The 13,708-nt window shown below is 60.5% G+C and overlaps 1 protein-coding gene across 1 annotated transcript; it reads right to left on the bottom strand.

The window, feature by feature from the left end:
• Window positions 1-6,271: 6,271 nt before the first annotated feature.
• On the bottom strand, window positions 6,272-11,680 carry LOC125627759 (inhibin beta C chain-like). The gene is made up of 2 exons (XM_048832242.2): window positions 11,017-11,680; window positions 6,272-7,864 (listed from the first exon to the last, which is right to left on the bottom strand). Exons 1-2 carry the CDS (start codon window positions 11,369-11,371, stop codon window positions 7,122-7,124), a joined length of 1,098 nt encoding a protein of 365 aa, XP_048688199.2. The 5' UTR covers window positions 11,372-11,680; the 3' UTR covers window positions 6,272-7,121.
• Between the last annotated feature and the right edge of the window lie 2,028 nt (window positions 11,681-13,708).

Raw genomic sequence — 13,708 nt, 5'->3', positions numbered from 1 at the left:
TTATCTAGTCAGCCTGCCCCTGGTCCAGTGAGATAAGCGGGGAAACATTGTGGAATCTGGCTTCGATTCGCTGCCATGGGCCGCGGGCACAGCTGGCCGCGGCTCTTGTTAGGGAACTGAACTGCGGAACATTGGCCTGGCCTGGGGGCTGGGGGGCTGCAGAGATGGGGTCTGTGTGAACCGATACTGGTGGCCAGGATGGGTCAGAAGCCATGAGGTCCAACATCCGAAATGAGGTTTCGGCCCGAATGGGGATGAAGAGTTGAAATGTCCATGGAGTGGAAATTCGGGGGGGGATGGAGGTTTGGAACGTTTTGTGACGGTGAACCCAGGAAAGTGGGAAGGAAACACTCCACTTCGAGAGTGCTCCGTCCACAGGGGCACGTCCCCCAGAGACGACTTTTCCCTGAGCCAGCCAGGCCTGCGACATTTCCCACCTCTTCAGACCCCGGGCAGAGACCCCAGCCCGCTTGTGAAGGGCTGGAAGCTGCCTCCGGCCGCAGCTGGGAACTCGGCTTTCTTGGGCTCGCTCAGCCGCACGTGGCCCAAAGGAGCACCCCAGCGGAGAGGCTTGGGGCTGAAGGGGTCGTGGGGACGGCCCTCCCCTCTCCCCGTCCAGGGGACACGTGTCTGCACACCAAGTGTTCTGGATCTTCCATTTTTTTACAAAGCTGAGCCTTGCGGCTTCACTGCCCGGGGATGGGGCCCTCGGGCTCTCGCCCCTGGGGTTCCCGGCTCTCCAGGGAGCCCAGATGGGCCCAGCCCCGGGGCAGAGACTGCAGCTGGTCAGCTGGAATCCAGCCTTTGGGGGCTCTCTGGTCAGAGCAGAGCTGGACCGAGAGTCTGCTCTGGGAGCATCACCGGCCCCGCGAGCCAAAGCTCCAGCATTCGTCTCCTTCTCGGTGCTGCAGGGAGAGACCTTAACCCCCGTCCTTCCTCACCTCTCAGTCCTTGCTTTCCAGGTGCTGCTTCCGCAACTTCTCTGGCCTTTGATGTAGAGTTGCCAGGCGTCCGGTTTTCGACCATAAAGCCCGGTTGAAAAGGGACCCTGGTGGCTCTGGACAGCACTGCGGACTGGGCCATGAGAAGTCCGGTTGGCGCGGGGCTGGCAGGCTCCCTAGCTGGCTCCATGCAGCTCCAGGAAGCAGCAACATCTCCCTCTGGCTCCTAGGCACAGGTGCGATCAGTGAGCTCTGCGTGCTGCCCCTGCCCCAGGCGCCGGCTCTGCAGCTCCCATTGGCCGGGAACTGCAGACAATGGGAGCTGTGGGGGCGGTGCCTGCAGGTGCGAGCACTGCACAGAGTCGCCTGGCCTCACCTCCACCTAGGGGCCGCAGGGACATGCCGGCCGCTTCTGGGAGCAGCGTGGAGCCAGGGCAGGCAGGGAGCCTGCCTTAGCCCCACTGTGCCACCAACCGGGAGCTGCCTGAAGTAAGCACCGCCTGGCTGGAGACCACACCCCGAACCGCCTGTCCCAGGTCGGAACCCGTTCCTGCACCCTAACTCCCTCCCAGACCCCACACCCCCACCCGAACCCCATGTCCAGGTCGGACCCCGTCCTGCACCCTAACTTCCTCCCAGATCCCATACCCCAACCCCCTGCCCCAGCTCTGTGCCCCCTCCCAGAGCCCGCACCCTCTCCCACATCCTAACCCGCTGCCCCAGCCCAGGGCCCCCTCCCGCAACCTGAACCCCTCATTTCTGGCCCCACCCAAGAGCCCTCACCCCCTTCCACATTCCAACCCCCTGCCCCAGCACAGTGAAAGTGAGTGAGGGTGGAGGAGAGCGAGCGATGGAGGGAGGGGGGTGGGGCCCCTGAGAAGGGGCGGGGCCTCATGGTAGCGGCGGGGCAAGGGTGTTTTGTGCAATTAGAAAGTTAGCAACCCTACCTTATTGTCCAGGCCACCATGCACATGGGGCCAGTTCTCCTTCAGTCAGCCCAGCCCAGCCCAGCCAGCCACCTGGACTAGCAGCCCAACCCTTCCCATCCAGGCCGTGAGGAGGAATTAACCCCTTCCTTCCCTAGGGTTGACAATCCAAAGGGAATGGGGAAACTGAGTCATGCATCTCCCCCCTTCCTCCCGTAATAATAATAAAGAAATGTCCATGTTCTCCATCCTGGCCTTGCAGGGCTCTCTGGATAAACAGGGATGTTAGCGGGAGCTGCCAGTCCAGCCCCTTTTGCCAGGATGAATTGCTACACTGATAACATCTTATTTACACTGGTGCAAATCTGGAGTGACTCCAGTACAGCCAGGAGTCTGGATTCTCCATTGTATCCAGGAACCTTTGTCCCGCTCCAGCACTGTAAAGGGGCCCTAACACAGGGGAAATGGCCCCTAGGAATTGCCCCTGCATGGGAGCCTCCCTGACCAGTGTGGAGCTTGCGTAAGATCCCGGCACCAACCTTGTCCCTGGTGTATGGGGTGGATCAGGGGCCTGGCTGCAATGCACTGAATTATGGGTATTCTTTGTTCCGGGGGCGGGGGGGCAGAGCAGAAATCAGAGCCCTGAGGCTGCTGTAATTTATGCCTAGGGATGAGCAGGGTCTGGACTAGGTGAAGCTGGGAGGTGGCTTATATCCTAGCCCTGTGCCAAGCACAGGAGTAGGGTAATGGAGAAGTCGTGTTGAAACCTGCAGGGGAGAGCAGAACCCAGCCCAGTACTCCGGTGTCAGCCCCATGGGGCCGCCCTCCAACCCCTCCTCCCTAGCTGCACCTGCTGGCCTGAGGGGGAGCCTGGGGCCTGCGGTCCAGGTGGCAGCGAGGCACTCCGCATGGAGCCCAGCCTTGGGTCACCCCAGGTTTCCCAGCAGGAGGAACGGCCCCATTTCGATACCCGATCTGCCGGTTGTCCTGCCCCCTCCCCTCCAAGCAGGACAGGCATGGGGCAGCTCATTCCCGGGGCTGGAGGGTCTCCGGCAAGGAGCCCAAGCAGAGAGGGAAACACCCCCTACCCCGGGAGTGGTGCTGGGCCCCAGTCAGGGGAAGGCCCATCCCACTGAGAGCTGGGGGCCGAAGCGGGGAGCCCGGAGCCAAGCCACGCTGAGAGGGCCCCAAGCCGGAAGCTCTGCAGGGGACCAGTCTGGTTGTCCCCACTTGGGGACCGTGTGCGAGTGTCAGACCCAGAGCCGAGCGTCCCTGAACCAGCTGCGTGCTGTCCTCAGGACCCCTGAAACCCCATCTCGCCAAAAAAAAAAAAAAAAAAAAAGATCTGATCGACGGAGCATGTTTGCCCAGCTGCGGGAGGACTTTTGCCCCCCGGGTGGCTTGGCACCCCTCGGTGTGCTGTTTGGGTGCGTGGACGCACGCTGAGCAAGCGGCAATTGGCAATGGCTCTGACCATCCCTGCTACGCCCCCTCTCCGCCCCCAGCGGGCCAGCTGCAGAGAGCCAGGATCCACAGTCTCATGCCCCCGAGCGCTGCCCCTCTGGACGTGTCCCCCAGGAGACTTGCCCCAGGAGCAGACAGGAAGAGCCTGCTGCAGGAGCTAGCAGGTCCCTGGCCACCTGAGACTTTGGGAGCTCGCAGCAGCCTCTTGAGTAGCCTCTGGAATCAGGGCAGGCCCTGGCATGTGAGGCCGAGCCTGCCTGGCCCGATGGGGAATGGCTGGCAGGTGGGGGTTGCCACAGTGGGTTAGCGGGCCCCTTGCGGCAGGCCTGCCCCAAGCTCAGCTCCCGGTGCCCGCTGGGCGCTGCGCGGTGGCTCCTGGCACCGGCTGGATTTTGGAACCGGTCGCCAGTTTGCAGGGGACCGCACTAGGCAGAAGGTCTGGCAGCCAGGCTGGTAGCTGAGGGCAGCAAAGCTGCCTTGGGCTGGCCGGTGCCACCTGCCCACTGGGCACGTGCGGCCAACGGAACTGGGGGCTTCCTTCAACTCTCGCTCGTGGGCGTGAGCCCCAGAGAATCCCGCTGAGAATGCCCTAGGCACGTGTGACGAAGCGGGACTGTTCTTAATGTTTCCTCTGAATACTGTGTGGGTGCCTCAGTTTCCCCTACGCATTTCTTAAGTCTCTAGGTGGTGGGATAAGGGGGTGTGATTGTTGCAGATTTGTTGCAGATCTGATTTGTTTGCAGAGCAAAAGGCCAGGGTACGTAAATGGTGACACTCTATCTCCTGGCAACTGATGGCCTGGGCCCTTCCCCTCTGCAAGGTGAGAGCTGAAGGGTTGGAGAACAAAGGAATCCGGTGACCTCCTGGCCCAGGAAAGGGACAAAGCCCAGAGGAGGGCCTGGAGAGAGTTTCAGTTTTGGGGCTGGCTGGGACATGGAGTGACGTGCAGACGGGGTTGTCTGGCTCACTGCCCCCCAAAATGGACCCAGCTGAGGGGTCCTGTTCTATGTACCTACAAGCTCTGTGTTAAACCATGTTCCTGTCGTCTAATAAACCTTCTGTTTTACTGGCTGGCTGAGAGTCACATCTGCCTGTGGAGTTGGGGGGCAGGACCCTCTGGCTTCCCCAGGACCCTGCCTGGGCAGACTCGCTGGGGGAAGCGCACGGAGGGGCAGAGGAGGCTGAATGCTCCGAGGTCAGACCCAGGAAGGTGGAGCCGGGTGAGCTGTGTGTCCTGCAGACAGTCTGCTCACAGAGAGGAGACTTCCCCAGAGTCCTGCCTGACTTCGTAGGGAGCCGTCCCAGAGCATCGCCTGGGGACGCCGTGACAACTGGTGGCAGAGGTGGGATGTACTGCACCCTGCGGATGGCGCTTCCTGCAGTAAGTGACTGGAGATCAGTAAAACAAAGGGGGATTGACAAGGACCAGGCATGCTGAAGGCTCAGAGAGGAGCAGTTTTGGGGGGCGGTTAACCCCTGGGAGTGTGTGACCAGCGAGAAGGACTGTGCAGTAATGGGGTGACCTCGAGAAGGGCTGGCACACGAGGGGTTCTCCCTGGAAACCGTGAGGAGCTGAGGGCACACAGGCCTGTGAGTCCACAACAACTTGGGAAGAGCGGAGTGACGGCCTGTCACCGTCTCCTTAAGAAGGACATTGTAACCCTGTGCAGAAAGAGAGGGTTGAGCATTGGAAAGTTCATCAAAGCACAGTTCATCCTGCAGCTGGAGTGACCGCCCTAAGGAGCAGATTCCTGACCCCAAATGGGGCTATAGCAGGATCTGGGAGCAGCTGGAGCGGTAGCCAGGCATCCCCAAGACTCGTGTCCCCGACCAGACGGGGGTCTTCACGATCGGGTTCCCCATCTGGAGATTGGAGACGGATGGGATTGGAGCTGAGTCCGAGAGAGCGAGAGGACCGTGAGAGCCAGCGAGAGCCCGAGAAAGAGCTGCAGAAGCAGCAGCAGCATGAGCTGGCGGTGGGGGAGCGGAGAGGCCTAGGGGACCTCCCAGGGGTGAGTGGGGATAGATCCCGGGGGGCCAGTTCCGCAGAGAACCTCGAGACTAAATTGCTGCCTCTGGTTGAGGAGGGGGGGATGTGGATGCCACCTCACTGCCTTTGAGCAGGCTGGCGATTTGAACCAGGGGGACCCTGCGGAAAAGCCCAGGTGTCTAGCTCCCTTGCTGGGTCCCAAGGCCATAGACTCCATCAGCCAGATGGGTGGGGAGGTGGACAGGCTCCCACTCCTGACCCCAACCTATATGTCTGTGTGGAAGGTGATGGGGTCAATGGGGAGACGTTCCTGGGTTGGCGAGATCCTGGGACAGAGAGAACTGTTGTCAGGCCCGGGTGGTGCAGCCTCAGATGCTGAGGGGCTGTGTGAGCTGGATGAGGGTCCCAGGGATGAAGCCCCTCGCCCTGCCTATGGCCCAGATCCCTGTGCAGACCCCAGGAGGGGTGGGGCTGGCTGGTCATTGGGGTTCTCCAGGGTATCAGCTGTGAGACCCTGTTGTGGGGTGACTGTGTCTCTTTGGGACAGGATCCAGGCCCTGCTCCTGTAATGGCCAAGGGTTTGAATTTGAATCCAGGGAACCAATTGGCGGAGAGGGAAATGGTCAGTGAAAATGCAGATGACCTGGCTGGCAGGGCGGGGAGCTGCTAGGCTCAGCTACCTGCCTGCCTGTAACCAGAGCCCTGGACTCTGTGACAGCACGTCCCCACCCCATGCCCCTACCCCAGGGCTGTGCCAGATCTGTGCCACCTGGGAACACCTTCACGTTGAAGGCATCCTTGGCTAGCCAGGTCAGTTGTCTTGCACCATGGCAGCCCCCCAAAGGGGCGGGGGCAGGACTGGGATCCTCGTGTGGGGATGGGGAGTGACTTGCTAGCTGATGATGAGGTCACGCACACACAGATACAGCATTTTATTGAGTGCACAGGACAGAGGCTGCTCAGGGCGGGAGGAACAGATATCTTAAAGGGCTGCGGGCGCCTTACGGACAGAGAAGCCGGGCTGTGTCCCTCCCGTCAGGACCAGCTCACCCCTCACCCCAGAGCGCTCTCCTGGTTCCACAGGACTCGGTGCACGCCAGCTGGCATCCCAGGCTGCAGCTCTGATTCAGTGCCAAGCGACGTGGTGTGGCCCTCTGTTCCCTGCCCCACTCAGCCACAGATCAGAGATCTCAAGGCCAGAAGGGCCCCTTGTGACCGTCTCATCTGAGCCCCTGGATAGCATCCCTACCCATCGTTCCTAGAGCAAACTTTTGGAAAATCATCCAGTCCCCATTTCAAAATGGCAAATCTGCCACGGCCCTCGGCAAATTGTGCCAGTGGCTTGTTACTCGCCCCATCAAGAATTTACGCCTGCTTTCCTCCCGTCTGAATTTGTCTAGGCAGCACTGAGCTCCTCTCTGACCCTGCCCGGCATTCCCCCCACGGCGGTCTCTGAGGACAGGGGGGCTTGGTCCAAATTCCCTACAGGGCGGGTCTTCACATTGCAGAACCCATGGCTGCAAAGGGCCCCTGGCTGGCGTCCACTCAGAGCTCTCTCCTCTTCCCTGGGGAAGGGTGGAGGGAGGCCGTTGGATGGGGGGTGAGATTGCTGTATCTGTCCTCCGGAGAGACTTGACACGGCACGGTTCACCAGCACAATCAGTCCCGTATGTGAAGGACGTGAATTCCAACAGCAGGACCAGTGGGAACAGGACCTCGGCGGGGGAATCTCTGTCCAGTCCCGGTTCGAGGGAAGACTCGCTCAGTGCAAAGGCAGCTGTGTGTGCGCTGGGCAGAGGGTTAGGTGCAGCCGCAGGCGTCCACGATCATGTCGGGGATGTCGGTCTTGATGACGTTGCTGTCCTGGTTGTAGTAGAGCAGGGAGAGGGGCCGGCGGCTCGTGGGGATGCAGCAGGAGCTGACGGTGGCGTGCGCGTCGTTGGCCTTCATGAGATTCAGGATGGCTGTGTGGAAGGAGGAGGCCAGGCCGGGCATGCTGGCCACGTGCATGGGGCACTGCCCCGTGCAGTAGTTCATGTGGTAGCCCTCCGGCTGGATGATCCAGCCCTCCCAGCCGATCTCCTTGAAGTCAACGAAGAACTGCTTCCTGCAGCATGTCCGGGACTTGCTATTGCACTCGATGGCCCGGCGGCGAATCCGGTGTCGGGGACTGGCCCGGGCCGTGGCCACCATGAACGGCCGGTGAGACTCGCTGTTGCTGAGAAGCAGGGCAGGCTCCAGGCTTCCTTCAAGCTCCAGCTCTGCCGTTAGCCTCTGGCCGCCTCTGCTGAAGAAGCTCTGGACAGCTGCCCTCACCTCCACCGCGGCCCAGCCTCCCCGCTTCACCTCCAGTGGCCTCCTGCCAACCAGCGTCGGGTTTGCATCGCCCGGCTCGGACAACAGCAGCTTCGCCGTGAGCCTGCGCCCGGGGCTGCCGGGGGCTGCCAGGAACACGTACATGTTGGCGTGGAGGATTTGCACGCTTCTGCCGGCATCCTGGGTGAAGTGGAAGTGCAGACACGTCCTGTTGGGAGCGGAGGGCCCTGCAGACAAAGCAGCAAGGGGGGGCATTAGGAAATGAAGCCCATGAGGTCTCCACGTTTACGCCGGGCTAGGCTGGCGTTAGAGGGGGGGCAGGAGTGCCCTTTCTATTGAGGATGGGGGGAACTGGACTAGAGGGAACAGGAGACCACTGCATTAATGTGAAACACAGCCCTGGGGCCATGGTGCGGGACTCCACCAACCATGATATGCCACAGCTGGGGTGGCCTTACGTTTTCCTTTGCCTCCAGACTTACCCCAGTGGTGAGCAGCAGAATCTAGGCTAGGCTGGTAATTCTGGTGTCCTGGTCAAATTCCTTTCCTAAATTCCCTTTGCTGGTCAAGCTGGAGAAAGATATGGGGCCAGATCCTCAGCTGGTGCCAAACCTCATTGACTTTAATGAAGCTACACTGACACCAGCTGAGGATCTGGCCCATTTTCCACGTCCTGCTGCCTAAATCGCTGTGCTTTGTTACTGTGCTCTTTTATCCCACCCCAGAGGCAGCTGCATTTCAGCAAAGGATGATGTGATCCTTGCGTATGGCTGCTATTCCGAGATCCCCAGGAGACGCCGCCTAGAAATGGAAGATCATTGTTCTCCCGGCATTGCGGATCTAAATACAAAAAGAAAAATCCCTTTCTTTGTGTCTGGATCTAATCCAGAGGTGGGAAAACTATGGCCCGCGGGCCACATCCGGCCCGCGGGACCGTCCTGCCTGGCCTTTGAGCTCCCGGCCGGGGAGGCTCGCCCCCGGCCCCTCCCCTGCAGCCTCAGCTCACTGTGTCGCCAGAGCTCCGGGCGACGGGGCTGCGAGCTCCTGCCGGGCAGCGCGGTGGCGTGGCTGGCTCTGGCTGGGCGGGGCGGCTGCCAGTCCTGCTGCTCTGAGCAGCCTGGTAAGGGGGCGGGGGGGTTGGATAAGGGGCAGGGAGTCCTGGGAGGCAGTCAGGGGACAGGGAGCAGGGGGCGGTTGGATGGGGCAGAGGTTCTGGGCGGGGGCGGTCAGGGGACGGGGAACAGGGGGGGTTGGATAGGTGTGGGAGTCCCGGGGGGGGCTGTCGGGGGGGGGATGTGGATAGGGGGTGGGGCAGTCAGGAGACAGGAAGCAGGGGGGGTTGGATAGGGGGTGGGGTCCGGGGAGGGTGGTTGGGGCGGGGGGTCCCGGGAGGGGGCGGTCAGGGGACAAGAAGCAGGGGGGATTGGATGGGTGGGGAGTTCTGAGGGGGTCAGTCAGGGGGTGGGAAGTGGGAGGGGGCAGATAGGGGGTGGGGGCCAGGCTGTTTGGGGAGGCACAGACTTCCCTACCTGGCCCTCCATACAGTTTTGGAACCCCGATGGGGCCCTGAGGCCAAAAAGTTTGCCCCCCCCCCCCCCCCCCCCCCGGCCGCTCTAGAGGATGGATTGAGGGGCTGGGCCATGGTGCATGTTCATTGGCTCCCTGCAGCCACATCTTTGTGCTAGGAGATTTTCTGGCCTGGCCTGGATCAGGCTACAACGTATTGCAGAGGAGCACCGTTCTGGGCCGTTTTCCTAACGCAGCGTGTCATTCCTTTGGCCAGCGGGCTTGCCTATCCCACACAGGCACGGGACGTCCAGACCTGCCTCTGTGGGTGCACAGACACAATACCGCCGAGGCTCCCTGGCCAACAGCTCCTTCCACAGGCAAAGTGACATCCATGGAAAAATAGACACAAGGGCCGGGCCCGGCAGCCGTCTTGCTGGCTGCACTTCAGACACCTCTGTGCCCAGCCAAAACCATTACCAAGAGACTTCTGCGCCTGCCAGCCCGGGCCGCCCTGGGCGGCCCGCTGGTGAGCTAAGCCGGCAGGTGTGAGTGAGTCTGTGGGTTGGAGCCTGCCAAGGAAAGCCCAGGGCTTTGGTGGTCTTCTCAGTCTGGCCCAAGCGAGCACTTGGCAGAGGGCTAGGGGGCGCGGTGCTGGCTTTCACCGGACACACAGTCTTCATCTATAGGTGCTAAAGAGCTGATGGTGCTTTGAGTATATAATGGAAGGAGGCCGGGGGTGTCAGCCCCGGGGCGCTGGCTAAATTCTCCATTGGAAAGTCGCTTGTTATTCCAAGCGCCTGGTATTTCAGCTGGATACATTGATCTTCACCTCCTCCACCTAAGAACCCTGTGGGTTAGTGCTGCTGAGGGAGAGTCTGGGCTGTGTTCCACCCCAAAAGCGGCTGAATTTCCATGGAAGGAGAAATTAATCCTGTTTTATACTGGGATATTGAAGGATAGGATCCCATAGCACTTTACAATCTACTCAGCAATGCCCTCTGAAAATGGAGCTGCATCTGGGGTGGAACACGGCAGCTGTTGGACAGCAGCACTCCCCAGCCATCTAGCGCCCCCTGTGCTCTCTCCACAGAGTTACATTAGATCCTCTCCCGTCTAGCTTTGAGCTACCGGGTCAGAAGGATTTTCAAGTAGTTAATTTGTGACCCATTCCACCCCTCGATCCTTTTGAGCAGTACAATTGCCTCGCCAGTTCCCCGTGTAGTTGTGCGTTTGATTTTTCCTTCCTTAGTGAAGTACTTTGCCCTCTGGCCTTATCATAGAATCATAGAATATGAGGGTTGGAAGGGACCTCAGGAGGTCATCTAGTCCAACCCCCTGCTCAAAGCAGGACCAATCCCCAATTTTTGCCCCAGATCCTTAAATGGCCCCCTCAAGGATTGAACTCACAACCCTGGGTTTAGCAGGCCAATGCTCAAACCACTGAGCTATCCCTCCCCCCTCAAATTGCATCTTGTTGATTTCAGATCAATCCTCTGATTTGTCAAGTTCATTTTGAATTCGAAACCCGAACGCCAAAGCTTGCAACCCCTCCCACAGTGATGTCATCCGCAAGTTGTAGGAGCATTCCCTCCGCTCCGTTACCCAAGTCACTGATGAAAATATTGACTAGCGCCAGACCAAGGGCTGAGCCCTGCAGGACCCTGCTAGATACTCTCCCCCAGTTTGACAGTGAACTACTATTATGTGTTTGTGGATGTAAGTGCTCGGGGGACTGATTTTTGTTCCTGCACCCTTATGGGGTTGCAATGGGGTAAAATGCCCTCATGCAGAGGCCTTTCTTGGCGGATGTCTCTGTCCCTCACTATGCCCCTGCCGCACCCCTTGAGACACCCCGGGAGACCTTACAGACCTGGCTCAGCAAAGCTGAGAATCTCATACTCTTGCACATCAGTCTTGGGGCTCCGGCTTGGCATCTCCAACGTGATGCTCGGGTTCGTGCTCCTGACACGTAGCCTCGCCAGAGCTGTCAGGAGGCCAGCGCTGGAGACCGGCTGGGTCACATTGGGTTGCTCCTTCAAATGCAGCTTGGAAAGAATCCTCTGCTTTGCTAGCTCAATGAGGAACGACTTCTGCACCTCTGGGTCCAGGGCTGCCATCTCGCAGGCAGGGCATCGACCTGCCCCGGGCTCGGCTATTCCGATGAGCATTAAAAGCAGGAGGGCTTGCACGGTGGCCATCTCCTGATCCCCACAGGCAAAGAGCATCGGGAGCCAGCAAGCTGATTTCCTCGAACAGGGCAAGGCCTGGTACCACCACGGCAACGGAGCTGGGTTCCCGTCCGGAAAAGGAGCCCCACAAAGTCAGTGCCGGGAGGCTGCACTTCTGTGAGCTGATTTCACAGCCCCACTCCTGGATTACTGGGAAGCCGGTTCACTGCCTCTGACGCAAATATTGGCTGATCCCAGTGCAGATAAACTGTCCCTCTGATCCCACAAGAAGGTTCCCACAGGACACAGATTTTGGAGGTGTTAAGGTAGACCTGGGGGAGAGGTGCGTTTGGGGTCCTGCTGGATCTGGCTGGGTTTTGTGACTTAGTAGCCAAGATCAATTTAAAAAAAAAACAAAAGGCTGAAAGCGTGGCTGATTTGGGACCGAACACAGGAGTCGGTGCGTAACTATTACATTTGTATCGGGATAGCAACTGCAGGTGCCAGTCAGGTCAGGGCCCCATTGCGCCGGGCACTGCACAAATGCACATAGCCAGCGTCTGCCCCAAGAGCTTGCAGTCTGGGTATGGCAAAGAGTAATTGGCAGGCAGCAGCTCCCAGCATAGGAGAGCGAGGGGCTGTAGCTCGAGGAGAGGTTTCCCACATCTCAGGCCGGGTCTGCTTTGCAGTCTGTTGCTGGCACGACTACCGTGGTCGGGGTTGTGATCTGCGGCCGACAGAGCTGTGTTGCCAAAAGCCCCTAGTGCAGACGCAGGTGGCTAGACTGACAAGGGTACAAGCCGCATCCACACTAGGAGCGCTCTGCCAGGGCAGCGTGCTGGTGTAGATACAATAGTAGAGCACGCCGAGCGCGGGGCCGTATCTACGCATCTCTGGCGCGGGTAGACGCTTCCTGCAACGATGCAGCAGGTCTTTCTGTCGCAGGCACCACCGACCTGGCTACGTCTACGCTGGGGCTTAGAGTCGCCTGGCTCCGGCACTCAGGGCTGTAACGCTTTCACCCCCGGAGCGCTGGAGCTGTGTGGTAAACCAGGCCGAGGCCTCGGGCTGCGGCCGCCGGGACCGGCAGGGCAGAGGATTTCAGGCGGATGCCAACAACTACCTTTCGATTGGGGTGTGTGTGTGTGTGTGGGTGGGGATCAACCAGTTTTACCCAGCTGGCCTGGGGGCAGGGCAGGGCCTCCTCAGAGCTGGCGTAGTTTTTTCCATTGAAACACACTTCTGATAAAACACATTTTTCGTTTTGGTCAAAAATGCTCTTGGGTTTTTTTGTTGAAAAAATAAAAATGGAAACGGGGGCTGGGGCAGCAGGTGGTGTGGAGCAGGGGGGACTGGAGTAGTGGGGGTCAGGAAGTGGGGGCAAGAGTAGTGGTGGGGAGAGCTGGATGGATTGAACAGTGAGGGGCTGGATCAGTGGGCATGGGGGGCACTGGAGGTGGAACAGTGGGGGGGCTGCAGTGGGGGCTAAGAGCAGGGGGGTAGAACAGCGGGGGCTGAGAGAGCAGGGGGGCTGGAGCGGGGGGTAGTAGGGTGGGGTGGCTGGAGCGGGGAGCTAAGAGAGCAGTGGATGGTGGAACAGTGGGGGCTGGAGCGCGGGCTGGGGGCTAAGAGAGTGGGGGGTGGAACAGTGGGGGGCTGGAGCGGGGGGACAGTGGGGGGCTGGAGAAGAGAGGTGGGGCAGGGGGTAGTGGGGTGGAGGGCTGCAGTGGGGGGCTAAGAGCAGGGGGTGGAACAGTGGGGGGCTGGAGGGGGGGCAGGAGGGGCTGGAGAAGAGAGGTGGGGCAGGGGGGACTGGGGGCAGGGGTATGCAGTGGGGGGCTAAGAGAGCAGGGGTGGAACAGTGGGGGGCTGGAGGGGGGGCAGGAGGGGCTGGAGAAGAGAGGTGGGGCAGGGGGGACTGGGGGCAGGGGTATGCAGTGGGGGGCTAAGAGAGCAGGGGGTGGAACAGTGGGAGGCTGGAGGGGGCAGTGGGGGGGCTGGAGAAGAGAGGTGGAGCAGGGGGGACTGGGGGTAGGGGGGGCTAAGAGAGCGGGGGGCAGAACAGTGGGGGGCTGGAGAAGAGAGGTGGAGCAGGGGGGACTGGGGGCAGGGGTAGGGGGCTGCAGTGTGGGGCTAAGAGAGCAGGGGTGGAACAGTGGGGGGCTGGAGGGGGGCAGTGGGGGGCTGGAGAAGAGAGGTGGGGTAGTGGGTTGGGGGGCTGCAGTGGGGGGCTAAGAGAGCAGGGGTGGAACAGTGGGGGGCTGGAGGGGGGCAGTGGGGGGCTGGAGAAGAGAGGTGGGGTAGTGGGTTGGGGGGCTGCAGTGGGGGGCTAAGAGAGCAGGGGTGGAACAGTGGGGGGCTGGAGGGGGGCAGTGGGGGGCTGGAGAAGAGAGG

Source organism: Caretta caretta, chromosome 20 (genome assembly GCF_965140235.1).
Source record: "Caretta caretta isolate rCarCar2 chromosome 20, rCarCar1.hap1, whole genome shotgun sequence".
Lineage (NCBI taxonomy): Eukaryota > Metazoa > Chordata > Testudines > Cheloniidae > Caretta > Caretta caretta.
Note: the sequence above shows the minus strand (reverse complement) of the source record. Positions and strands in the feature narration are given on the sequence as shown.